Here is a 27,180-nt window from a genome sequence, read left to right as displayed (position 1 = left end):
ACTGTGAATGCTGCAAGTATTTCAGAGCAGGTGGTTGAGTCAGTCACATGTACATGTGATCACAAATACTATGGCTCACGTACTGTATCAGGAGGACTCCGGTGTCTAACGCACTGATACAATTGTTTTTGGACTTACTTAGAATTAAACAAGTGCTAAATTATCGTTTGAATCCATATCAGACTGACCTATCATTTGCAATCCAGTAAAGCTTTTAGGTTGGCAACGTGCCTGCGAATGTTCTCAGTCGTCCAGGGTATGGTATATCCAGAAAACCATCTGAAACAAAGCCAGCTGGGCTTAGAGGAGACTTTCTTGAACACATTTCGTCGTTAATCTAAGTCTCTTCGGTTTTAAAAGATTAGTGAGGAGTTGGGTTTGTAATAGGAACACCTTTGGGTGGTGTCCACTTGAAAATCACATGATACTCATCCAGATTCTGACTTACTCCAGACAGAAGGCGTGAACAGGGATGAAACATTTCGAGGACAGATGTAAAGACTGTGTTGTAAATCAATGGGATTTCCACTTCCCCTGTCATGCTGTTAACCTCAGCCATCATTTAAAAACACAAAACTCTGTTCATGCATTTAGTTCTTTATTTAGAACTAATGACTTTTTATTTTTTACAAAACAAGTCTTGATATGAATTATACTCTGGTCATACATTATCAAAGTAAACATACTCAAAATTAAATAAGGGTTAGTTCAAGTGAAAAAAAATAACTGTAAAGATTCAGCAACTGATACAACAGACAATATTAAAACATGTCAAAATGAAACGACAGCCTTTCAGATTGTATCGAAACCCCAATGGTACACATTAGTGAACAAACTTTGCTGTATCACTTACACCATCCATAAGACTGGGATACATTTAATTATGCAGTTATATTGTCCAAGTAACGTGATTCAAAGTTACAATACAATTACATTGTAACAAAATACGTCACACGTGCTGTGAAGCAAACATTTTGGGTGTATTCCAAACATGTGTATCTTTATTATATGTTGACATGTTGTAATGTTGCTTAGCAGATATCACCAGATACTAAAAGGGATACCACTTCTCCTTGTGTTGCACTTGTGTGATTAAGTTGTAGATATATATTTCAATAATGTGATTTGACATCACAGTGCAAAACATAATACAGTGTGTGATGTCTAGAGTTAAAACAAAAGTATATACACATTTGGAAGCTACATTTACATTTACTGAAAAGTCACTTCATCCATGTGGTTTGGTGTAGTTTTGAAATTGTTGCATATATATATATATCCCAACATCTTTGCTGTTTACTATGAAAAAAAAAAAAAAAAAATCGAAATGCTCAAATCTCTGCGTTCACTTAAGGTTGCAGATCTTGACCGAGGTTCCGACCCCGAAGCCTGGGTAGAGGGGCTCAACAAATGTGGTCTCAAACCTGTGCAGGAGGGTCATGGTGTTGCCTATGCTGTAAAATGCCAGCACACCTGCCGTGTGGTCCAGGTACACGCCTATCTTGGGGGAGTGGGGGCCACTGACGGGCTTGTCCACCCGGTTGTGCCAGGCAGAGTAACCTGAGTCAGAGCAGAGGAGGCTCCACGATTTGTCGTTGTAGCCCAGCAGACACAGCGAGCCTTTGCCCTTTCGACTGATGCTCTTATAGGCCACGCCGATGGAGAACTCCCCGTTCCACTCAATCTCCCAGTAGAAACGGCCCCCGGACAAGGCCTCTCGACACAAGACCTGGGCAAAGCTGTCAAACCTCTCTGGGTTTTCGCTGTAGGGCTGCAAGTCTCTGGTGCGGGTGACCTTCCTGCTGCTGTCAGAGATGAACAGCTCCTTGTAGGCTGTGGAATGATCTAATTTCAGCTGGCAGAAGTCTGGAAGAAATGAATAAGCAATCTTTACAGTGTTCTGAATTGGGTCAGATTTAAATTGCAGCAGTAGTGGAAGAAGGATTAGTGAGAACGTGAACAGTAACAGTGCACCAACATATTCATTCTGATGTTTATCTGAAGTAAAGGTATTCTTTATGAAGAACAGACATTCTCAGAACAATCAATACTATGTCATAGAAAAGTAATTCACATTACTGATGTAATAATGTGCAGTCATCATTTTAATATTGTTGAATAAGCATTAAATTGATACTAAACGTCCCTTTACATTATAGTGGAGTGGAATGTCAAAATGAAAATATGCCAGTAAAGCAGTACTCGAGTTAATGAGTTACTTTCCATGGCTGCATTGCAGAGAGACGTTTCAAGTAAATACACCAGTTACTCACATTTGACAAAATCAGATCTGCTCCGTGGCTCTGGAGGAGGGGTGTTGTCCACCACTGTCATTTCTTTTCCTGCAAGTTACACCGTGGTAAGTCAACCTCGCACACCCACGCAAATGCCTTTCATTCTTTCTGTAATGTGGTTTCTCCGCAGTATTTGAAACTGAACAATATATGATGTAAGCGCCTTGTGTTTTTTTCTCCAACAATATGTGTTGAGTACATTATCAACCATCCTCAATAATAATTAACCTCATACAGTTCTATATTGTCACGGACGGCCCTTACCTCTGCTCCTTCTGTCCAGTGTTCGACTCTCTGTGGTGTAGATTGGGACCTCGTTCACTGTAAATGAAAGACCATGTTTACATTTAGTAAACTGAATTTTTTGTTGTTTTATACAGGTATCGTGTCACTGCTACAAAGGTCAGACCTGACTTGGAGATCTTAAGCAGCTCTTCTCTGCCAAACTCCTCCAGACGGTCCTTAATCTCAGCCACGGCTTTCCTGACCGACCCGAAGGAGAAGTCAGGGTTCACTGCCACTCTGGGTATGAAGCCGTCGTCGGTGGGGGTGCAGAGGTAGTGGAAGTTCTGGCGGTGAAAGGAGAAAGGGTGTGATGAGGAGGAGGATTATTTATTCAGTGTTAACCATATTTAACTTGTGAAATCACTAATGGTTTAGCTAATTCTGCATTATTACAAAGTGACTCCACCACCCTTTGACAAGGGACCATTATTTTTGGTAGTTCAGGTTGAGATATCTGCTAGTCTTTGACCCAAATCACAATAATGTACGAGCTTCTGGGATTACACCCAACATTTACAGGATTACTGTGACACTGCAGCATCTTTTGAGTTTAGCGGCACCACCAGTGGACCATAAGATAATTTAACCACACACAGTGAACTCCTGTGAAGTTACCTGCAAAAAGTGGATGTGGTCCTCAGTGCTGTACAGCTGCTTGAGTCCGGACTCCTTCTTCTTCAGCTCGTCTATCTCTTGCTCCAGTCGCTCGATCAAAGCCTCGGCCTGGTTGAAAGCAGCCTTCTCGTTGATACCAATCAGCTTGCTCACCTCTGTCCTCATCCTCTCGATGGAGCGTATCATGTCCTCAAACATCTTCTGGCTCTCCACCATGGCTCTCTGGGCCGAGTTCTGGACAGAACACCCAGATTGTCAGTGCTTTACAGAAGAGACCAAGTCTTGGAGGTCTTTGTTTGGTGTGAAGATCAAATGGTTAGTAGGGCGAAACTAAATCTTATCACCACAAAGTCCTTACTTTTAGTGAATCCACCGCAGTCTTCAGTTCTTCCAGCTCCTTCACCCTTTCCTGGCGTTTTTGTTTGATCTCAGCTTGGGAGACTCCCAAGAGTTTCTGCAGATTAAAGAAGTATTACAAGGCCGTCAGTTTCACATTCTAAACGCACAACCCCATTCTGATGACCACTTGCATTATTATATGCAGTATTAAAATCACTGACCACAAAAGTTTAATTAATTCATGCTTCTGAATGCCATGCTCTTTTATTACACAAAATACAAATCCTTATATCTGTTGGATAAGCACAAACATTCTTTCCCATCAAGGAATATCTGGGGAGGCCCTTCGGAATGCCTAATAAACCACACTCAAAGAATCTTCTTAATACAGCCCGCTTTTATCTCCCAGAGAGCGAGGGGGGGTAAAAAAAAAAAATCTGTAGAGGAATTCTGTCCATGTCAGGAATGTGAATCTACCGCTGTGTGACTTTTAAAGAGATGTTTCAAGGTGCACAGGGCTCTGACATGCAGAATAGAGGCCTTCTAATTCAGCTTTTACTCAAGCCCACCAACCCATTCTTCAAGATAAGCTGGAGGAATGTGGAGAATCTAGGGAGGGGGGAATCAGTGCCAGAGGGGGAGGGGAGAGGGAAAGAGCGGGAGATGGAGTGAGATGTGTGAAACTCAGGTTGTAAATCTTGGGATGAGAGTAACCAGACGACCCATGTTATAAAAACAACGTGCTAAAATATTACTTCATCATGCCCTGAATATCTGTTGACTCATATTCCTGGCAAGCATAAAAACACACTTTTATCACATTAACAGAAACTTCCAGTGTCAGTAGTAAATGTAGTGTCTGCTGACATTCTTATCTGTTCTACATAGTTTTACAGGAAACATAACCGATGATTCATTTGACTGTGGTCACAACTCTGTGATTACATGTTGACCGTATTCCCTCCCTGACATTCCAGTATGGTTGCAAACCCACTCCCACAGGTGGGAAACAATGCGGCAAAAGGAAGTCTGCAGTTTCTGTGTATTTATCCCACAGCTGGACCACCGCATTCTCTGGAAAGCAGCTTTCAGGGTGATAACTACAAGACACACCCCAAGCCGGGGCGCAGCAAATCAGAAGGCTGGATTTGTTTTGGCGGCGGTGAACGCTTGCCAGGGCAGCTGATAGCGTCGGTGAAATGGGTCAAAGTACAGACACCACTCGTAGTGCAGAGGCAAGAATTGGGGAAAAACACATTGTTTGCTTAAAGTCATGTTACTCCAAAGGCTACATAATAGTCACGCACCAAAGAAAAGTTACAGCTCATGGTTTCTCACACGCAGTTGCTTCCTGTAAATGAGGCAATGACAGGGAAAGGAGAGCTTCTTACCTGTTTCTCACTCCTCTCTGCCTCAGCAGAGACAATGTCATGGCCCCTGTGTTCACTGACAGTGCAGATAGCGCAAATACACATCTGATCTGTTCGACAGAAGAGCTCCAGGGACTTCTGGTGCTGCGGGCAGATCTTCCTATCCAGATTTCCCAACTCGTCCACCAGCTTGTGCCTTTTGAATGTGGCAGATTCATAATGTGGCTTCAGATGCTTCTCGCAGTAGGACGCCAGACAGTTCAGACAGGACTTCACAGCCTTAAGTTTCTTTCCGGTACAAAAGTCACAGGGGACGTCACTTGGTCCGGCGTAGACGTTCCCCTGGGATGTGTTGAGGTTCAGGTTCAGACCGCTCTTCTTGATCTTCTCGGCTACCATGCTCAGAGTGGCGTTGGGCCGCAGCACAGGCCTCTGGGTGAATGTGATCTTACATTGGGGACAAATGTAAATTCCTGTGTAGTCAGCCTCATTCCAGTAGCCGCTGATGCAGTCCATACAGAAACTATGGCCACAGGGGATGGCCACAGGGTCCCTCAGAAGGTTCTGACACAAGGTGCAGCTGAAGTAGTCCGGAGAGTTTTGGTCAGCCATTGTGATGGGCTCAGAACACAGTCAGACCTGTGGAAAGAGACACAGAAAAAAGCTACGAGGAGACAGAGATTCCGTCGAGTGTTCTTTGGAGCCCGCCCTCAAGAGTGTGGTACAGCCTGCCAGAGACAGGACCTACTTGTATTTCTGAATTCCAGAGGTTATTGATTGAAAGCAGACAAGGCCCTCCCCCTGTGCTGTGAGTATATCGAGCCCTGCCCAGTTCAGATAAGCAGGTTGAGCGAGGAGGGAGAGGGAGAGGGAGAGGGCGAGGGCGAGAAGGCAGGCAGAGAGGGGTGAGAACAGAAGGAAAGTAAGAGAATGAATGAAATGTGAAAAAAAAAATGCAGTGACACTTAACGCCCAAGAAAATATTTCCATTTTCCCTGTAGTTTCCTCTTCTCCTAAATTTCTCATGTGGCTCATCTGTGCACGAATTGCGCACACACTCCTCGGCAGCTGTATTTCCACCTATTGTTGTCAGACAGAATCGCCATTGTCTCAAACCGGTTACAGTCCGGCAAACATAAATTCAGCCTAAGGTACTGTAGGAATTCAGGGGACCACCCAATAAACAAACTCGGCGACATTCAGGACACAGTTTTTGGAGCAGTTTCAAACGTCCCCCCTGCTTTATTCTTTCATCGCGAAACAAGAATGTTTAACTTTTATGTTGCTGCAGGTGGTTTGTCAGAGTGGCTCAGTCAGAGCTGTAGTATTTGCACTGTGGCTCGTCCGACCGGTCTGTTCACCATTACAAGTCAATTTGTAACTGTAGGTATGTGGATAGTATCTGTTTGTGCAGCAGGAAGAACATAGTCCTGGAGACAGCAAACGGAAATCCTCATGCATGCGTGCGCGCACACAACCAGGACATTCCTGTCATGTCCAGGTGTGTTGCAATACATGTGTTATATACATGGGTGTATGATCCATTCAAGTTCTGTTGTTTTTTTCCACACCATAAATTGCCCCTCTCATAGGTTCTTATGTATTGTCATTTAAAACCAGCCAGGGGAAAAACTCTTTAGAAGACCCCGACTCTCTGTGCAGAATTAAGCATCTGCTAACATCACAGTCTCTCATTAGCATTTCAAATAGACTGAATCTAGTAGTTTCCACCAATATTAATGACCCATTTGCGGTATTTTCTTTTCAGTCTGCTGCTCATTTTTCAAATGAAAAAAAAAAGAAAAAAGAAAATCCAGTTTGAAAAAAAAAGTATCATGTATATATTCTGCAGATCTGGAATCATTAAAGTGAATTCAAGGTTATAAGAAATAAATTGGCCCCACCTTCAATTCATTACTTAGAATTACTTCATACACTCTGTAGTTTCACCTCTCCATATTTGGTCAGGTTTCTGATAAGCAAGATTTTCCTTCCTTCCTCCAGAGTAAAGGGAGCTCTCTGTGCTTACAGATTAACTGTCTGCCAGCGGAACGCACCACTGCCAAGAGACAAAACGTTGAATCTGGTTTGGATTTTCACAAGTGAACGTTGTACGGCCCCATATTTGTCTAAATGCGTCTGTTTCTTTGAGAAAGTCGGCATGAAGCACGTTATTGTTCATTTCGTAACACTTCTCGGTAAAGAGTGGCAAAGTTGTCGTAAGTCTGGTTTTTCTCCTATCAAGCGGGCAGAAACGCCTCAGTCATCTAGAGCCCGGTGCAAGTTCAAGGTGAGAGGTCAGTCTTCATTAAGGCGCGGTGAGTGCGCTTTCTTCGTGCCGCGTGCAGCAGAGCACAAATGGCTGTTTAATCAAAGGAAACAAGGGCCCACTTCACTGAGTGCGAGCAATGAAAACAGTGAGACACAGCGTTTAAACACGCTGTGGGAGCACAGAAGACACATTTGTACAGATATCCAAAGTTTAGGAGTGATGAAATTGCACAGGCCACATGTGAATAAACAAAAGCTGCACAACAACAGAAATCATCATTTTCACCGCATGAATTTCATGCACATGTCAAAATAAAAATGTGCCAAACTGATATAAAATATAAAGCAACATGGTTTGTTAACATTTATTTTACCTTAGAACCCCTCGTAACTCTAAGGGGTTACAATGACTTAAAATGTTCGCTTGCAACACTTTACTGCAATACTCTCTCATGTGCAATATTATAATTGAATCCATGCTTCATGTTATTTATTGCTGAACCGAATCTGCCATTTTACATTTTTTATATTTATTTAATATTTACTACTATTCATCTCGACTCCTTCTGTTACTGGCAGCGGGCTTGCCATTGCACACAATATGCTGCTTTCACCCACCCTTTGTGTATTTCTTCTCTTGCTCTTTAACTTTAACTTTAAGTAACTGCCCCTCTGGGATAAATAAAGTCTTTTCTAATTCTGATCCTGATTCCGTGGACTATGGTACAGTGTATGTACATGTTAAGTTAATTGCATTTGCTTGTTAAGTGCAGGTAACCATGTTTGTGTTTAGGGACACGCCCTTCTAAGCTGAGAGACGGCAGGTCACGTGTGAGTCTGAACTCTTGACCATTTGTTTGATCTCGTTTGATCTCATCGTTCTGTCAAACAGATTGTTAGGCTCGAAAGGTTAAAGCATGCGCAGAAGTTAATTTGAAATGTGTCCCATGCAGTGGCACGGACAGAAAGGTTAATGATAGCAAAGTTAGGCCAATGGGTTTTGCAATAAAAAAATCTATATTTTTGTTTTATGGAAACAAAGTCCAACTCCTGGCTAAATACAAGCATTTAAGGGACAATTGGGTTCTTAGGACAAAGGACAGACAAAATGAAAAGATTGTAAAGAAGCTGAAACTCTCTACGGCACATCACATGTTTTAAGATGTTGTTGTTGAATCCAGACCAATTTCAATGTTAGTTTAGAAGGACTTATTTTTACCTTGTAAACGTTTCGGGTATGACATCAGCATGCAAGTCAACCGAAACTCCAAAACACAGAACAGGACATTTTTGTCATAGTTGTCATTGTCATAATCAAAATAATAAGATAAGACTTGAGAAAATAGGTCATCATTTAAATTAAAATGTAAAGTTTTCTTGTAGATGTGAAGCATTGCTACCAGTCAAGGCGGCGAGGTCCCATGAAGGTCAAAATTATAATTTGAAATAAATGCAGCAACTTTTTGGGAAAACACATAAATTCACTATTAAAATTTCAACAACGTTTTTCGTTATCACTCATTTTTATTTTCTCTGTGCATTCTCGTTGCATTTGTTATAAAATATATATTTCTTTCTTTTTCAATCTTCATCATCTTGCAACCTGAGTCTGAGTTAAGTTTGCATCACGTGCAGTGACACACTGAACAGAAGAATCTTTGGTTGAATAAGATGCTACATTTAGTCGTGCATGTCAGCTGTAGTTACTGTTATTGACAGACAACAGACCTTATAATGCCTGGCACTCCGGTCAGATCCTGCTGGCTCTGACACAATGGAATCTTTTAAGCAGGCTTTCTCAGCCCTCCTGTTATCTGGGCTATCAAGTGTAGTTGCATTCCTATCTCCGTTTCAACAGCCCTGAAACTCCATCTTGGCCGGGAGGTGTGTTCACTGTAAGATAAAATGTACAGAGGAAGGGGTTTAGCTCAGGGAAGGAAACATTCTTAGAACTGTATTGCGGTCCAAAAGTGAACGTATTTGTTTTACAACCAATCTTATTCTACTAAAATAGAGTCCTAGTGTTGAGTTACACGGGCATGCCGTCAGCGGAAATAAGTTTTAATGCAAAGTACAATGAGTTAATGATTAACTGGTCACAGGTGAGGTGAAGGTCAACAGCTCGCCGGCTCTTGAAGAAAACCAAAAGATTTCAGCCACAATAAAAAAACAAAAGGATTCATTTGATGAATGTCATCCACTGGTCATGTATCTCAAAATGGAATCACTGCGTGCATCAGACTCAGAGAGACTGATTAGATAATAGAGTGAGACACTGCATTGTTCTTGTTAATATTAGTCAGGGTGTAGAAATGAATCTCTTAAGGGAGAGGTCAGTTTGTACTGTGACTTGGATCTTGTGGACATCTTCACAAATACAAAGGTAACAGTCTGTCTCTAAGCAATCTCTCAAGCAACACTCAGCAATTACGGTGCACTCGGGTGTAGAGTGTAACACACCTGTGTTTTCCACCATGCTTTTTTTCTCACTCACTACTCCACTGTTTCCCTTTGCTAATCTCAGTATAACATGCAAATGCTAGTAAAATGTTCTAAATATTGCTGTCCATGCTCTGTCTGCACCTATTTCCTGCTCACTAACAGTATCTAGTTTCTATCTAGTTTTTTTAAAATGCAGAATCAAAACTAAATAAAAGTGAAAAAATATTTTTGCTGTCAGTTCTTGAGGCCAAAACTTGTATTATTACATCACACATTTCATTCATCTTCAACACATTCTGTAACAAATGGAATCATTCACAGTGTCCCTTGCTGTCCCCGCCCTTGTTTGACTGGTTTCGGCTTAACCAGTTTAGAATCCCGCCCTGTTTACTCTATATAACTTGCACCCGTACTACCTGTTGAGTCATTTTGCCACTGTGCTGACACCAGTCAACTACTTCAACATTAAAGGGAACAACACCCAACTGCCTCCATGTCTGACGAAGACGGGTGCCACCTGTGCAAGGAAGATCTCAGGGACCCTGTGTCCATCCCGTGTGGCCATGAATTCTGCTCTATTTGCCTGAAGACCTACTGGGACCATGCTGACCACACTGGCTCGTACTCCTGCCCACAGTGCAGGGTCTCTTACAACAAGAGGCCCACTCCGCGACGAATCGGCAGCTCCCGGCACTCCACCATGCAACGGAACACAGAATCCTTTCCACCGCCACCTCCTTCCCCGGACTACAACTACGCGGGACCCCAAGATGTGGGATGTGACATCTGCATTGGCAAGAAGCACAAAGCCGTCAAGACCTGCCTGATGTGTCTGGCCTCCTACTGCGAGAGGCACCTCAAGCCTCACTATGAGTCCTCCACTTTTAAGAGGCACAAGCTGGTGGATGAAATCGGCCACCTCGACAGGCAGATCTGCCCGCAGCATCAGAAGGGTCTGGAGCTGTTCTGTCGCACTGACCAGATGTGTATCTGCGTGCTGTGTACGGTGAAAGAGCACAAAGGTCACGACATGGTGTCGGCCGAGCAGGAGAGAGCGGAAGAACAGGTACGTTCCACTTTACAACACAGGTGGGCCAGACGGCCACTGGATTAGCACCAGGTCAGTCATTTCAAAATGCCGTCCAGTGAACAACTTGTCATGCTGAATAAAGCAATTCATCATGACAATGCAGATGGACACGTACAATTGTTTTTTTCTGAATAAGGCTGTTAAGCCCATGTAATGGTTTACTACGGCGATGACACGGTGGCAGTAAAAGCTTGAAATAGCGGCCGATAACAATAGATCAAATGGTGCCATAACCTTATGACGCACATAGAAGATAAGCCTCATGAGCAAAAAGTTTCAACTCCGAGCTGTACCATGCATTAAAAAGATTTTTAAAACGTTTCAAAAACTCCCATTATGGCGGTATATTTCACTTGCTACTTTGTAGATTTCTTGTCTTAATAATAAGTAATAATAATAATAATCAACAGTGTTTATTGTTTCACTCCTAGCAACGACTGGGTGCCACCCAGGCTGAGATCCAGGAGAAAATTCACGACCGCCTCAAGCAGATGGAAGAACTAAAACAAGCAGTGGACTCCCTCAAGGTTTGTGCCCCTATCATCCATCAAGCAGATAAGACTCGATTTACCACTAGAGACTGAATGGAAAGTGGAATCAACTACTACAACATTCCTTCTAGTAAAAGTAATGACAGCTAGTCTCAGAGTGCTACTGAAACCGGTGTGACACTCAGCTGATTAATGATGTACCTCCACGCCTCTTGTGCAGAACTCAGCCCACAGAACGCTGCAGGAATGTGAGAAGATGTTTGCAGACATGATGCGCTCCATTGAGAGGATGCAGCAGGAGATGTCCAAGCTGATAACCACCAACAAGAGGGCAGCGCTCAGCAACGCCGAGGGTCACATGGAGCGTCTGAGCCACGAGATCTCTGACCTGAGGAGGAGAGACAACGAGATCACTCAGCTGTCCCGCACTGAGGACCACATCCACTTCATCCAGGTAACTGGCAGCCACTGCACTCAAAGGCAGGGAGGTGTAGAGTAAGCAAATAATATGGCATTGTTGAAATGCTGCAATCAGTTTTGTAAACAGTGTTGCTGTGTTTCACCTTCAGAGCTACCACATGCTGATAGCCCAGACAGAGGCAGAGGAGTTGCCTACCGTAAGCGTCAACCCCTACTTCAGCTTCGGCCCGGTGACTAAGGCCGTGTCAGAGATGAAGCAGCACCTGAATGACTTCAGCAACGAAGAGCTGGTGAAGGTAGCCAAGTCAGGTGAGCGAACTCCCACAGCGGCCTCGTTATTTAAACCACAGGAGATACGGAATCATTGTTTTGACCCTCCTCTACATGCTAAGGACACATCATCACTGCTGCCATGTTAATTTGTCTTTTTTTTTCTTTTGCAGTTAACAAAATGAGCTTCTGCGAGCTGGATGACTCCAAAAAGAAACGCTCAATAAAAAGTGAGTTGGGCTTTCAAGGAAAATAACTGTGACTTCTATGTCTGATGTGAACAAGCAAGTAATTTGGGTGGCATGAGCATTAATACAGGGTATTTACTTTGATATAATGTTGAGTTGAGCTGAAAGTTTAGTAGAACTTGACCAGCAATTTCCTTTGCACTCAACAGAGCTTTGTTCAATCTTGTTTGATGTTTGGCCGTGATTTTCATTAGAGGGTACCCCGAGGGCACTCAGTTGCCACATGGCTAAATCTTTACTTTTGATTGAATAAGTTATATGCTCTTGGAGAGTCCACACCAGATCACGGAATTTGCTTGATATCAACACTTCTGACATTAGATCTACCTTCTATTTCTACGTCTCGTCAAAGTCACAGATTGATATACAGTGTTGACTTTTTTCTCACTTACGTATTTACTCCCACAGGTGAGGAAGCTGCCATGTACAAATCTGTTCCTGTCCACGAACCCAAGCACAGGGATGATTTCATGAGATGTGAGTTTCAGTTTCTCTACACTGTTACCTGCTGTGACCCCATTCGCTGCTCTCACCTTGTTGCTCGGCACAAAATCTGGTTTAGTCACCTCTGCATGTCCAAGAAGTGTTAACAGAGACTGGAACGTACCAATTGGATATTCACTTCAGCTGCAATTTAACTGTGCCCTTTTTTGCACGGGAAAGCTGACATTCATTAGCCAGTCAAAAATTAAACATTTAACATTTCTTTCTAACATAATAAGCATATCTTCCTTAATGAGGCGCCATTTTTTGTATCGAATTTTTGTGGCTCGGAATTTAAAGCTCGGGAGAAATTGTGAGTCTCACCTTAAAGACGGTCTTAATTAGGTGGACTTCTGTTTGTGGTCAAACTCACAAACAGCATTGCAACCTCTGGCATTCCAGATCATAGGCCGGATCATAGGCCAGATCATAGGCCGGGCAGATCAGGCCGAGGCCACCGCGTCTCCCACCAACTGTGACCTGCAGAGGTGGAGGCACACAGCAAGCAGGTGATATCTAACCCTGGGATTAAACTGATTTCTGTGTGTCCAGCCAGAGGGTGTCATGATTTTGCAGACATTAGTTAAACATCTAACAGAAATATAAATGCTAATCGTGTTCTGCTAACCCCTTGGACATTGCAGTTTGTGTGGCAGGGGTGAGGGGTGCTTTAGCTGCTGTGAAATAGGTGCTTTCTCTGGTTTCCTCATTTGCATTCAAGGCAGGCAATTTCAGTTAACTGCTTACTCTCGAGTAAATGTTCAATTTGTGTCCTGTCCCTTCCCAGATGCTTGCCAGCTCACTCTGGACCCACACACAGCCTACAGACAGCTCTACCTATCCCGCAGCAACCGGAAAGCTACCCTCAAGAGAGACCCCCAGGACTACCCTGACAATCCCGCCAGGTTCGACTCCCTGCCCCAGGTCCTGTGTAAAGAACCCCTCTCTGGCGGCCCCTTCTACTGGGAGGTAGACTGGAGCGGGGAGGGGGCTGCCATCGGAGTCACCTACAGAGGCATCAAGAGGATAGGTTACGGCGACAGCTGCCGCATCGGCTACAACCGCAAGTCGTGGAGCCTCTTCTGCTCTGATTCCAGCTACTCAGCCCGCCACAACAAGGACCAGATAGATGTCAACGCGCCCTACTCCTCCCGCATCGGGGTTTTCCTGGACCACGCCGGGGGTACTCTCTCCTTCTACGCTGTAGGGGACACCATGTCTCTCATCCACCGCTTCAAGGCCTCTTTTAGCGAAGTTGTCTACCCAGGCTACTGGGTGTGGTATGACTCAGCCATCACCCTTATCCAGATGTGATTGTGTTGTTTGCTCAGTGTCCAATGATCAGTGTACAGCAGTGATTTAACAAAATTATTCCTACTCTGTAGTGACATGAGTCTTTACACGACTAGATATGATGTTCTTTTTTACACTTTGTAATACATGTTGATCAAGTGAACTACTTTCGATGACTGCAAATATCCTGAAAATCAACATTTATGAAATGTAAAATTACTAATATAATTATTAATGTAGTATTATCTTTTTAAAATAATGACTGCGGTGCTTGATTGAGGTGGTGATATACATAGACATATATTTTTATCAATAAACATTTCTTATCAAACATCAGCTGTAATATTTTCATTTCATTTTAGTTTAATCTCCTGTAATGACTTACTTCTTTCTTGACATGCACCCCACGTACATGCACTAAAATGTACATATGAATTAACCTATATTTTAGTTTTCATTTATTCTGCCAAACATGATTTAACTGCTGTTAAACACGTTTAAAGTCAGTCATTTTGAATGACTCTAGGGCAGTGTTCTGTTTTTTTAAGATCACAAACCACAGGGATAAAACAATGAAAGTGCGTTGTATCAACTTGCATGGGTAAGAGCTTTGTGTTTGAACAGCAGCTTTGCACACGTTTGAGACGTTTGGGAGGTGAGGTGTAACTGACAGGCTCCTGGATTTGCATGTGTTTGAGACTCTTCTAGTGGTATGCTAAGTAAACACGTGATCCAGTCACACTCTAAAGATATTTGTCCAAAGGTACTCATTAAATCTCTGGATTCAAGCAGCAACATCCTTTTTTTGTTGTTTTTAATCGGCTGCAACTTTCACCGTCCTCCTGCTGTGATGTTGAAATGAAATGACTTTAGTTTATGGAATCTTAAGCCCCAGCCTTAAGGTAGGACTTTGAGGATAGAGAAAGGATATGAAAACCCCCTGCAGAATCCTTTCGTCATGTTACGCCCCTCTGCACCCACACTGGCCTTGCAGTGGCAGTGAAACCGTCTTATTCTCGTGCACGACGCTTAATTAGCCACAATTGTGAAGGTGTGAATAAAGGCCCTGATGGAAAAAAAGCTGAAGGAGACGCCATTCTTCAGGTGCAGGAGCTCATATGTTTTGTTTAATGTATAAAAACTGCTAATAGCTGGTACATTATGTCTGTGAAGGTTCTCAGTCATCCAGGTCATGGTAATCCAAAAAGCGTTGAATAAGGTCAGCTGGACTTGTAGGATTTCTTGAAGAGAAAACACCCGGACAGAAACAGAGTAATGTAGTGTATGCTGTTCAGTGTAGTGAGGAATGTACAGACTTGTACATCGGGGAAACTAAACAACCCATCCATAAGCGCATGACCCAACGCAGGAGAGCCAGCTCATCAGGGAATGACTCAGCTCCACCTCCACCTGAAGGACAAAGGACACTTCTTTGAAGATAACAATGTCAAAGTCCTGGCCAGAGAGGACAGATGGTTTGAGAGAGGAGTAAAGGAAGTCATCTATGTCAAAGTGGAAAACCCTTCTCTAAACAGAGGAGGTGGACTGACATATAATTTACCATCTATTTAGAATTCAGTTTTGACTTCTGTCCCCAAGAAGTTTCGACACCATTCACACATTGAGCCTTCAGGCTCCCACTGACAATAGCCTCGTTAGAGCTCCATTCATAGGGTATGTAGCCTAGGCACATAGACAACCCGATTTAAACAGTGACCCCAGTTTATGGTCCAACAAGTTTCTGGTGGTTGTAACCACAGGGTTTCCTATTTAAACCTCAATTTCCCACTAGTTTATCAGAACTGAAGATTCTACTTGGATGAGTGGCGAAATGTCTTCAAGAAATCATACAAGTCCAGCTGACCTTATTCAACGCTTTTTGAGGAGCTGGTACATTACAACCAATCTTCCCTGGTATCTATCCAGCTTAAATTAAACAATAAATATATTTTGAAACATGCCTGGATGGGATGACTTTAAAAAGGTAACTTGTCAGGGTAAATGCGCTGACAAGTTTACCCCGACAGACGAGTAAACTGAAGGAAGGATGAGTTACTCAGTCCAACTGGCTCACTCCCTAAGGGAGAATATGAAAGTAAAATCTCTCAGGTTCTATGGTCACTAAAGCCTCACCTTCAGGAAACACATAGCAGCTAACAACCATAGTGAACACCTCCACTCATTCAAAGAACAAAACTGTGACACTCAGCCTCCTCACAAATTCAAAATATCCCAGACGAGCCCATATCCATGTGAGTCTCATCGTAAGCAAAAGACATTTTATACTGTTTTAACATTTCCCACTATTTCTCGGAAAGATTTGCCTTTCTCACAGTGGAGATGATAGATTGCATCATTGTTGTTACTACGGCAAAAAAATAAATAAATAAATAAAAAATACTGATGGATCTTAGTTCACACGCAGTTGTGGTGTTCTTATCACACTTTACTTCACATTGAATTCAAATGTTTCTTATCTGCCGCCTCATACAAATGAATCATAGTGTATTTACTGAACTGTTGTTCCGTATTTTCTGATCTTTGCACACATAGTGCGCTGCTGACAAAGACTTCGAAAGAATCTACTGCTGGCGTGTTCTTAGCTGGTTTGGTGTGCAGTCAGCACTTGACAGTTTCCTGTAACTTCGCCCATTGAAGTCATTCCTTGGCATTCTCAAACCTTTAAGCTAATGTATTAGCCTTGCTACCCCTAGTGGAGAAATGTGTGCAGCGTTGCTTACGTCAGGATCAATTAATATTCGCTGGGGAGACAGGGGATTTAAAAACAAAGGGAGAGAAATCACTGGAATGATGCAAACACTGTTCAGTGCCCAGAGAGTCCAGGCCTGGTTTAACAATGAATGCAAACATTTACAGGTCAAGTTCCTCCATTGTGGGAATGGCTATATCAAACAAGCTACCTCCTTGAACAAATTCACTCCATATCTTTGTTTGGAAATTACCACGTTGCATAATAGGCTGTTTGTCTTCTCTGGGTTTTTTTCTTTTTCTTTTTTATTCAGGTGATAGGTTTTTAATACAAGTGCTTTTAAACAAAACGTTATCAGGATCACTCTTCACAATAGCCTATGGGAAGATAAGACACAGATTTAAATGTCCAAATGACACAAATGTCCTCACATCAGTCCCTGAATCTTTGCCACAAATAAAGTCAAATAAAAGTTATGTACCGGTATATTACTACTTTACATTACCATCATTTACCGCCACGTCTGTAGAGGGCGGTCGACCCGAAACCGTTCACTTGCAAACAGCAGGATTTGTTTCTCTTCGGACACATTTACACGGCGCACCTTCACAAAGAAGCGCCGCATTCTCACGTCTTCGCAAGTGTGGCTTCATAGGTGAGTGTAAACCCATACAATAGATGTTAATAAATGCTTAGAGTCCATACCCTCATTCTGTAGCATTCGCATTACAAGTTAAATCGTACTGTTCACTCTAGCGCCAGCTCTCCGTCGGGGTCTAGTAGTAGTTTGTAAAGACAGAAAGCTATGAATGGAGGTAGCTAGTTCGCTAACATAACATTAGCTAGCGGTAGCGTGGGATGTCATTATTCTTGCTTTATCACTACAGGCACGATTTGTTGCTTCCGTAATCCACATTACTGAAATAAACTTTCTAGATAAATCGTTGCTTGTGTGGAATATATTATAATAGCGAATAAAAAGCAGATCATGAGCAAAGCTAATGTTATCGGTGTGCTACACTTGTGTTGTGGACTGCCTTTCAGTTGTCACTATGACAACCGACTGGGAAAAACGGACTCTTTTAAGTGATCGTACACTTTGTATTACTAGTGTTAATAATTAACTAAGTTATTTCGTTGGTGTTGTCAGTGGAGTGATATTTAAATGGTTGAATCTTGATTTGAATACTGTCACAAATGTTTTTCCAACATGTGTTATTTGTATTAATAAAGGACGTGGTGTTTTTTGTTTCTTTTAATTTATACAGATGGCGACTACAAAGGTTCCGGAGGTTCGTGATATCACACGGATCGAGAGAATCGGTAGGAATAAGTGTTTCAACTGATGCATATTATGCCTGATTATTGTGTGATGGGTGGGTGGTGATGATCACAAACTGTGTGCAAGTGCTACCTGGTATTTGTTTGCTATTCTTAAAGAAATTATTTTTATCTTGTTTTCAGGTGCACATTCTCACATTCGTGGCCTTGGTCTGGATGATGCTTTGGAACCAAGACAGGTAACGTGTTGCCTTTTTAATTAAAAGTATTTAATGTGTGACTTTTACCAGGAAAATAAAGTGAGCAAGTACTCTTTTAGTCCTGCCACTCGGCGAGCATCTTAGAAAGCACCCCAAGTAGTTGATTTAGGTCATCAATATGCAGGGAGTTTAAGCTGCTGTTCGCATAGTCTGTGATACATTAAAAACTGCATCAAACAAAACAACATACAAAGCTTAAAACATTTTTTCTTTGCCTCAAACTAAGGTTAAAACTCACAAACAAGCTGATTAATATGCTATTAAGCTTAATCTGGAGCACTATGATGTGACCAACATCTCTGGTTCAGTACATGTGACGAGATGTTCAATATGCTCAACAAACCTGTTAGTTTTAACAATAGTTTTAAAATTAATAATACGCATTTTACTAGTTATTAATATCACAGATGAGCCTTGAAGCTGAACTTGACATTCAAAAGCCCCATTTCTTTGTTAAGCTCTGCTTTTTTTTGTTCTTCTTGGGATTTTTGGCAGTTTTGATGCTATTACTGCCCTCAGCAGGTACATTTATTTATTACGACCACACTTCAGATTCTGTTTGCTTCAATCGTGTCACTGCTACTTTGACATTTTACTAATTTCCCAAACTGCCATAAACGCATTAGTAATGCATTCACTTTGACAGCTCTTAGAGCTGAGACATAAACAGGAATTAAAAAGATGAATGTTGTTCTCTTATAATTACATTGAAATTAGTAGGGATGCACAGAGGCGTAGCGATACGTATTATATTTATATGAAATCTGCCTGGAACTGTTCCTCTGACCATCATGAACCTCTGGTGCACGATGGTTCAGTATGTGTCATTATGTGTCATAGCATTTTGACAGCTAAATAGCAGGTGGCTGCTTTTTGAGGGGAAGGGCTGTGGTGTTGAGCCGCTCACTATATCCATTTAATTCTGGCTCAAGGATAAATTCCTGCTCTTGTTCACCTGCAGGTGTCTCAGGGGATGGTTGGCCAGCTGGCCTCCCGTCGAGCAGCAGGGGTCATCTTGGAGATGATCAAAGACGGCCACATAGCTGGCAGGGCAGTGCTGATCGCGGGCCAACCTGGCACAGGAAAGACGGCCATTGCAATGGGTAAGTACAATGTTGGGGGAGCATAATGTTGTCCGCTGGAAGAGAATCCCTTGGTTATGTTTTTGCTATGACAAACGATGTTTGTTATTAGCCTTGATAACCAGATACTGTACTCTGACATACGTTTAATACATAAAATACTTCTCTCTGATATTTATTGATATTATACATTACGTGTGTGTGCTTGTGCTTTCGTGCATGTCTTATTTTATTGCTTCTACCTGATGGGGCTGCAGTTGGAAATTAGTTTTATTAAACTGAATGAGCAATTAGTTTTAATAAACTAAACAAAACTAACCTGACTCAAATAAAATGACTTAAAAAAAGTCTTCTTGCTCCCACGTTAACTTCTTGAATATATGTTCAGCTGAGACTTGGTTTCTTTCCTCAGGGATTGCCCAGTCTCTTGGCCCGGATACACCATTCACAGCACTGGCTGGCAGTGAGATCTTCTCCCTGGAGATGAGCAAGACAGAGGCACTCAACCAAGCTTTTAGAAAAGCCATTGGAGTGAGGATCAAGTGAGTGAGCAAAGACTATAATTGGATTATGCAGTTCCGTTTGTCTAAATTGAATTATTATTCACTTTGTTTGTTTTTGATATACAGAGAAGAGACAGAAATAATTGAAGGAGAAGTGGTGGAAATCCAGATTGACAGACCGGCCACTGGAACGGTAAGCTGCCTGCACTGTGATCAACTACAAATTCACTCTTAATTTACTGTCTTACACTGTCTTGCTAAATGCCAGCAGGTTTGTTACTGATATTAAACATAGGAGGAAGCTGAGGCAATGGAGAAATATTAAAAATGTCCGAAGGCATTCATCCCATTCACTGAAAGTTCTATTCCTTCGAGCAGGGTGCAAAGGTGGGCAAGCTGACTCTTAAGACTACTGAGATGGAGACAGTATATGACCTGGGCAACAAGATGATTGACAGTCTCAGTAAAGAGAAAGTCCAAGCTGGGTAAGTTCATCTCCATTGTTATAAATCTTTACATTCTCTTTGCAGTTTTGTGTCTTTCCAACCAATGAGATAGCCGCATATGATCTGAACTGAGCTTTATTTTTGTCTTTTGCTTCTGTCAGAGATGTTATTACCATCGACAAAGCCACTGGGAAGATTAGCAAGTTAGGCCGTTCTTTCACCAGAGCCAGAGACTATGATGCCATGGGAGCTCAGGTATGCAGCAAACAACAGCACATTGCCTCAGTGAAAAGGCCACGGTATTGATATGTTTTGCAAGTATAAAAGAAATATGATTTTCAGCTTGGCCTCTTTCACTCACAGCGACCTTTGGCTGTAGCACATTGACAAAATTTAATGGCCAAAGCTTGTAAAATTGTATAATATTTTTTTAATACGACCGTAATACATTTTCTTAACGAGGCAAAATGCCGGATGTGACATTTGATTAGTTGAACAATGATTTTGTTTTTACCATTTTACAGACACAGTTTGTACAGTGTCCGGAGGGAGAGCTGCAGAAGAGGAAGGAGGTGGTCCATACAGTGTCCCTCCATGAGATTGACGTCATCAACAGCCGCACGCAAGGCTTCCTGGCCCTTTTCTCTGGAGACACCGGAGAGATCAAGGCCGAGGTCCGGGAGCAGATTAATGCTAAAGTGTGCGAGTGGAGGGAAGAAGGAAAGGCAGAGATCATTCCAGGGGTAGGTTTGAAAGTGTGCAGGTGCGTCTGTTTGTATTTCCTTTCTCTGTTGTTGTACTTAACTCATTTTCCACGTCTGGGGTTCCAGGTGTTATTTATTGACGAGGTCCACATGCTGGACATGGAGTGCTTCTCGTTCCTGAACCGTGCCCTAGAGACTGACCTGTCCCCAGTTCTCATCATGGCAACAAACAGAGGCATCACTCGGTACAACACTTTGAGATTTAATCATACTCTCCCATCTGGTTTTACTTTCTTAAAATTTTGTATTTCTATGTAAATCTTCAATATGTAAATCTAGTATTTCTGTAATGTTGCTGTGAATGTGAATTCATTCTCCTTATGTCTCCAAATAATATATTAGGAAAAATCTAAACAACTAAGATTTCACATTGATAGTGATGGTGTAATTTATAATGCTCAGTGTTCGTTCTTTTTTGGCAGCATTCGCGGCACAAACTATAAGAGCCCTCACGGTATCCCCATCGACCTGCTGGACCGCCTGCTCATCATCGCCACCTCCCCATACACCGAAAAAGAGACGAGGCAGATCCTCAAGATCCGGTGGGAATTTGCATTCATCATCTGTCAGCGAACTCCCATTCCTGTCTTTCCAGCATTAGAAAAGGGAAGTTAACACGCAGTGTTTATTTTTCAGGTGTGAGGAGGAGGATGTGGAGCTGAGTGAGGAGGCTCACACGGTCCTGACTCGTATCGGCATGGAGACGTCGCTGCGTTACGCTATCCAGCTGATCAGCACCGCAGGACTGGTGTGTCGTAAACGCAAAGTAAGCTCAGAGTTAGTGACATTATTGCTGCAGCTGCAAGTTAAGTTCAACAGAAATGATTTGAGTGATGTTGTTTTATTGCAGTTGATAAGGATGACAACCTTCAGTGTTGGTTTCATTCGTGTTGTCTTTTGCCTCCAGGGAACTGAAGTTCAAGTGGAGGACATTAAAAGGGTTTACTCTCTGTTCCTGGATGAGGCCAGATCATCTCAGTACATGAAGGAGTATCAGGATTCCTTCCTCTTCAATGAAACACGTAGGTTTGCTGTTCATTCTCAGTGTTTCTAGTTGTGGCAGAATGCCTCTGCCTGCAGCAGGTTGCAGTGTTCCTACATCCACAGTTATTAGTTGAGTTCAGTTTGTAACAAACTTACTAAAAGTGCTCTACACAATAGTGCCTACACAATATCACAGCAGAGAAAGGTGATGATCTAAAGTTAGGGTCACTCCTGAGGAAAAAACATCACGTGGAATACATTATTTTTCTACACAAAATGTACATATTTGACATTATATTTAGAATAAGAAAGATATGTATTTCTTTATATTTCAGAAACTGCTGCCATGGATACCTCGTAATGAAGACTGCTTTGGTTCCTTACTCTGTGAAGTTTTTATGTTGATCTTCACCTGTGTTTGGAGTCCATTCAGAACAGAATTTGAATTCGACATTGACTTGCAGTGAAGATAGAGTCAAAATGTATCAAATTTTCCTTAGTTTTCCCTCTGTTCACCCTTAATTGCATTCGTGCAGTTGTGCGAATTCAAATTTTTGCCCATAAATTTGATTTATTTCTGAATTCACGACAGTTCTGTTCATCGTTGAGGCCTTGTGGCAGGAATATCCATTCCTTGAGTATTTTTTTTTTGTTCACTTACCGTTACATGGTTTATTTTTATGAAAATTAAACTGGCTTTTGTAAGCATGCTCAGATTTTCTCTTGTGTTCATCTTAAATGCTGCAAAACAAATATCCATTTAACAGATTTGTTGTAACATCTTCGACTTAGACTCAACTTAGACTTAGACTCAGCTTTATTGATCCATTGGGATGACTCCCTCAGGGAAATTGTCTAAGTTTGTATAATATATCATACCACATGTTTTGTGGTGCTATTTGTAATTTGTCCACTGTTTTAGTAAGAGTAGTGGACAGAACACAACACCAGAACTAAACAGCAGATGGCACCAGTATGCACTGTTTTTCTTTTTAGAAATTTCAAGTTATTCATAAAAGGTTTTGTAATAGGATATCTCATTAAATTTAAACATTTTAATAATCTACAGGCTCTTGTTTGTGCCCAGGAAGACAAATCCGCAGGCTTTGTTATTTATAGGTTGTTATTTATAGGTTATTCTATCATTACTACCTGTAGGTTATTCTACTACTATTGTGTTACTAGTCTGACCCACTCAAACTGGGACTGTCTGCTGCCCTTGAAGTAAAATGAACTTGACACCCCTGCTTCAAACACTGTTAAATAAAGACTACTATTAGTCTAAGGTCTCAGATGTAAACATCACACAGAATCAGTGACTTAAAACTATAATCAAGTGCTTTGCATGAAAAAGTATTGTCAGTTTTTCCATTATTGCAAACAAAAATACATTCTTGTAAAGACCTCATATCACACCGGGCGGGTTATATGCTGTGGTCTCCAAAGAAAGGACACCACCCAGGTAAATGTTTGCTTGTGGGCATGTGGACATGTGACTCCTCACCAGTCACGTAGACTTTTAGATTATAGGATCTGTACAAGGTTTAGATTAGTCAAAAGTCGCCTCTAAGGAAACCCAGCAAGTCCAGTTCCCTTTGTTTTACCTTTAGTTTTTGTGGATACTATGACTTAGATCAGGGGTCTTTAATGTTTTGACCCCAAACTGATGGAGAGATTAAGTGTATGCCTTTTATATTAAACTTGGCCTTGTGCTATTTATAAATATATATTATTATTAACATTTTGCATTCACTATTGAGCTATCCCTTATCCCTTTACTAAAATATATTCATGCTAATGTGTATTTAAAATAAAAAATTCAATTTGTGGCAGAAAAACAAATGTCTAATCAAGCAAATATTTTTACTACACAATACATCCTCAATACAATGCAGCAGGCACACGATATGTCTCGTCTCGGAAAGGATGATCGTGCACACAGTTATCCACGGATTAACTAAGAAAAAATAAACTATGTGTGGAGACAATCAGAAAACACAGGACGGTCTGCAGTTTATGACCAATGAGCTTGGAATTGCATCCACAAGGTGGAGCTCAAAGGTCTCTGTTGGGTCATTCCACTAAACGTGGTGCTAAGACAAATGTGAACCTTTATCAAGCTTTTCAACAAGCAAGTCTATCAGCATTACAGAGAGCCTAAAAATATGTTTGTGTTGAATCATTTATATCTTACTGTTTGATGGGTGTGAGCTCATCCTTTGACTGGAACTAGTCCACACCTCAACTACCTGGAGTGACACATACACATACTTCCTTCCACACCTTGGGTTTACTGCATGTGGTACCGCAAATCTCATCACCTGTTCCTCATTTGTAGTGCTATTGTTTAACTTTGTAAAGCCTTATTCATCAGGAAGTTGCCATTCAAGTTACAAGTGACAATGATATAAAGTGTAAATTAAAAATATATAATTACTCATACACATCAAAAAATGTAGTTTTCAACAAATGTTGTCACATCTCTGCCAGATATTCCTCAGATAATAGTTTAGTTTGGTAACGATTACATTCCAACGCTTATTAAAACTTAAATTATTAACTTTTTATTGCATTTAGTTAAGATATCAGTAAAGTTACTTGCCAAGACGACAGATTTCTAATGAAACCGCAGACGTACAGTCAGACATGAGTATCACCTGAAGTCGTCTATCCAGCCGCTACATTTCCTTCATTATCAGTCGATTAATCATCTTATCTGCGGACAATATGAGAGCTGTGCAGACTCTCGTATGATAATAAATATTTCATGCTAAGCGGTGGGAGAGAGTCCTGTGTGGATTACCATGCTGCCTACAACCCATAAATCCCCCTCAGTCCCATGAGTGCACTGTTGGCTGCTTCCCATTAACACATGTGATGGATTCACTGGTCAGAGTTACGCTGCGATAAACTTCACAAGGGCTCAGTAGCCTGAATGTAAAAACAGGAGATTAACCCATCTCATGTTTAACATTTACAGAAGCAGCGAGGTTCTTGCATACATAATTTAAAATGTGGATAAAATATGGCCAAATTTATCAGAAATTTGTCAGACAGTGAATACTCATCCTCTTAGCAGAATTACAGCTGTCTAAATATATTTAATATCTTCTTGAATACATTTGACCTGAGGACGTTGCTTCTTCTTCAGTGTCAGCTTAAATCCCAAACATTGTTTACAGATTCTGTTCAACCTCTGGGTGTGAGCAGGTTTTCTTGGATGGGCTCCCTGTCTTTGTCTCCACACACCACTGTCCACAGGCTACAAGGCTTCCCAGCAGGCTAACATGCTGTGGCATTTTGCCTGCTGCACAGATTTGGGGTGGTGGCCTTTTTCATCTGCCAACATCCAGTCATGCTAGCATTATGCAAATGTCCCCCTCGCTGAACCTTTCCCCATCTCTTTGCTGTTGCACGGGCGAACAGAAACCAGGTTGGAACTTTTCAAACCCAGCAAGCCTGAAGATTTTCAGCTGGGTCACGGTGACAGGATGAGGGGCGTTCTGCACTATTGAGCATGTCAGAGGTCGGCGGACATTCTGATCTCATAGTCCTTTTCACGTGAAGGTCATTAGCTAAATGTGTCCATATCAAAATGAGGCCCATTGCTCGTGAAATGTACTGACAGGTTGATCAATGAAATAGATTTAAGATATTGACATAAATAGCTGGGATTAGTAAATAGATTCACCTGTCAACCTGGATTTGACCACAAATCCGCAATCTTGCCAGCATCTAGTCATAAATAAGCCCCACTCGAGTGTTGCTCCATTCTGGAGACTAGCTTGTCCCTTTTTCTTTCCATCTATCACACTTGACATTTGACACTATACTAGACTCAACCACTTCTCAGGCACATGTTTATGCTGAGGTTGACAACCTTAATGCCAAACGGTGGACCAGAATGCCAGGTTGGCTCTCTACTCCTCCATCAAACACAATAGCGGACAGACAATATCAGACTAGGATCCGCCCGGTATCATCTGTTTGAACGTATTTTCTCTCCTTCTAGTCTATAGTTATTGCATGTGTCTTGCCACATTTTCTCTTTTTGATGTCATATTCCTTAAATAGGATTTTAAGCAGCATTTGGGCCGAGGCGTTTCTGAGTGGATAGAATCTGAATCCATTTCCTGAGGTTTCCAAGAAAAAATAAATCTCCATCTTATGTCTCTCGCTGCCATATGTGAAGAGGCAGGGCATGTGATTCCTGTGGTCAAATCACAGAAAGGTCAGTGGAAGTGCAGCGTGCTGTATGTGCTTTCACATGGCAGCGGCTGGATATACTTTAGTTTAAAGACACGATCACATGAGATTCGACACTGAGTAAACTTTGGAACTGTGAAAAGAAAGGTGTGATTTAATTGGACTACTGAGGGGTACTTAAATCAAATAAATTAGGAAGTTAGGAATATGTATTTGTTGTTTCTAATTAAGCTTCTCAACCACTCATTCAGACAGTTTCATTCATCATTAACTCATTCAGAGCAGCTGGCAGTGCATGCTATACAAGTTTGATCCAAGAGCGTTTAACCTCCAATTTTCTTTGTGGACTGATTTTACGGATGAGTGGCAACATGCAGTGAGTTTCCCATCATTGTCTGACGGTGTGCAAAGCCTGGTAGGTGACCTCCCATCATGAATAATCTATCAGACCCATTTATCACTCATTCCAGAGTCTCGCCTCAGTGACGTCCATTCATTTGTGGTTAGCAGCTCCCAGCTCTCGTTTCTCTGGCTGTCTAAGGAGAGTCGGAGCAGAGCAGAGCTGAAATAATAATTATAAGTAAAAGAAGGAATTTATCTTGAAGAATTAATCAATGTTTTACAAATTTGCTTTCTAATTACAATTAAGTGATTTTACCTGTATACTGTCTGTAGATATTAATGTCTTTATGTAAATGTGCCAGATTTGGAATACAAGCTACTTTGTAACTTATTGATTTTATAAAACTTTACAGAACCACAGGAGGCACCATTTAATGTTACCATAATGTTAACATTAAATTAATGTCTTAGCTAATGTCTAGTTAATGTCTTAGCTTAGCAACTGAGCATGCTAACATTTATTCATTCACTCAGAATACAAAATAGAATTTAAGGCTGACGGGAAAGTCACTCATTTGTTAATGGTTAATATTTATCTAGTGTCAGTACAATTAATCACCATTGAATGTGCATGAAGGTTTACGCCAGCCAAGCTTGTGACATGTTGTATAAGATATGTTCTGCTGGATGA

At 41.6% G+C, this 27,180-nt stretch overlaps 3 protein-coding genes across 3 annotated transcripts; 2 read left to right on the top strand and 1 right to left on the bottom strand.

Moving 5' to 3' along the window:
• Window positions 1–585: 585 nt before the first annotated feature.
• Window positions 586–5,718, bottom strand: ftr82 (finTRIM family, member 82). The gene is made up of 7 exons (XM_047607049.1): window positions 4,925–5,718; window positions 3,553–3,648; window positions 3,195–3,428; window positions 2,704–2,863; window positions 2,559–2,615; window positions 2,274–2,342; window positions 586–1,866 (listed from the first exon to the last, which is right to left on the bottom strand). Exons 1-7 carry the CDS (start codon window positions 5,513–5,515, stop codon window positions 1,346–1,348), a joined length of 1,728 nt encoding a protein of 575 aa, XP_047463005.1. The 5' UTR covers window positions 5,516–5,718; the 3' UTR covers window positions 586–1,345.
• Window positions 5,719–10,044: 4,326 nt separating this feature from the next.
• On the top strand, window positions 10,045–14,247 carry ftr83 (finTRIM family, member 83). The gene is made up of 7 exons (XM_047607050.1): window positions 10,045–10,682; window positions 11,138–11,233; window positions 11,418–11,651; window positions 11,767–11,926; window positions 12,061–12,117; window positions 12,544–12,612; window positions 13,406–14,247. The coding sequence occupies exons 1-7, from the start codon at window positions 10,110–10,112 to the stop codon at window positions 13,930–13,932; spliced, it is 1,716 nt and encodes a 571-aa protein (XP_047463006.1). The 5' UTR covers window positions 10,045–10,109; the 3' UTR covers window positions 13,933–14,247.
• A 2,943-nt stretch (window positions 14,248–17,190) lies between these two features.
• ruvbl2 (RuvB-like AAA ATPase 2) lies at window positions 17,191–22,657 on the top strand. Its single transcript, XM_047608029.1, has 14 exons — window positions 17,191–17,276; window positions 17,890–17,944; window positions 18,086–18,141; window positions 19,124–19,265; window positions 19,657–19,786; window positions 19,874–19,940; window positions 20,126–20,232; window positions 20,355–20,448; window positions 20,718–20,936; window positions 21,024–21,142; window positions 21,380–21,499; window positions 21,594–21,723; window positions 21,865–21,979; window positions 22,277–22,657. Exons 2-14 carry the CDS (start codon window positions 17,890–17,892, stop codon window positions 22,300–22,302), a joined length of 1,380 nt encoding a protein of 459 aa, XP_047463985.1. The 5' UTR covers window positions 17,191–17,276; the 3' UTR covers window positions 22,303–22,657.
• The last annotated feature ends 4,523 nt before the right edge of the window (window positions 22,658–27,180 follow it).

The sequence above is a fragment of the Mugil cephalus genome, chromosome 15 (genome assembly GCF_022458985.1).
Source record: "Mugil cephalus isolate CIBA_MC_2020 chromosome 15, CIBA_Mcephalus_1.1, whole genome shotgun sequence".
Classification (NCBI taxonomy): Eukaryota; Metazoa; Chordata; class Actinopteri; order Mugiliformes; family Mugilidae; genus Mugil; species Mugil cephalus.
Note: the sequence above shows the minus strand (reverse complement) of the source record. Positions and strands in the feature narration are given on the sequence as shown.

Excerpts from the sequence above, each read along its gene's own strand:
- ftr82 (XM_047607049.1), bottom strand. The coding sequence starts at position 5,515 with ATGGCTGACCAAAACTCTCCGGACTACTTCAGCTGCACCTTGTGTCAG. Across the intron at positions 3,429-3,552 it reads CTGCGGTGGATTCACTAAAA|AACTCGGCCCAGAGAGCCAT; the intron begins GTAAGGACTTTG and ends TGTTCTGTCCAG. Across the intron at positions 1,867-2,273 it reads CAGATCTGATTTTGTCAAAT|ACTTCTGCCAGCTGAAATTA; the intron begins GTGAGTAACTGG and ends CATTTCTTCCAG.
- ftr83 (XM_047607050.1), top strand. The coding sequence starts at position 10,110 with ATGTCTGACGAAGACGGGTGCCACCTGTGCAAGGAAGATCTCAGGGAC. Across the intron at positions 10,683-11,137 it reads AGGAGAGAGCGGAAGAACAG|CAACGACTGGGTGCCACCCA; the intron begins GTACGTTCCACT and ends TTTCACTCCTAG. Across the intron at positions 11,234-11,417 it reads AAGCAGTGGACTCCCTCAAG|AACTCAGCCCACAGAACGCT; the intron begins GTTTGTGCCCCT and ends CCTCTTGTGCAG.
- ruvbl2 (XM_047608029.1), top strand. The coding sequence starts at position 17,890 with ATGGCGACTACAAAGGTTCCGGAGGTTCGTGATATCACACGGATCGAG. Across the intron at positions 17,945-18,085 it reads CACACGGATCGAGAGAATCG|GTGCACATTCTCACATTCGT; the intron begins GTAGGAATAAGT and ends TCTTGTTTTCAG. Across the intron at positions 19,266-19,656 it reads AAAGACGGCCATTGCAATGG|GGATTGCCCAGTCTCTTGGC; the intron begins GTAAGTACAATG and ends TTCTTTCCTCAG.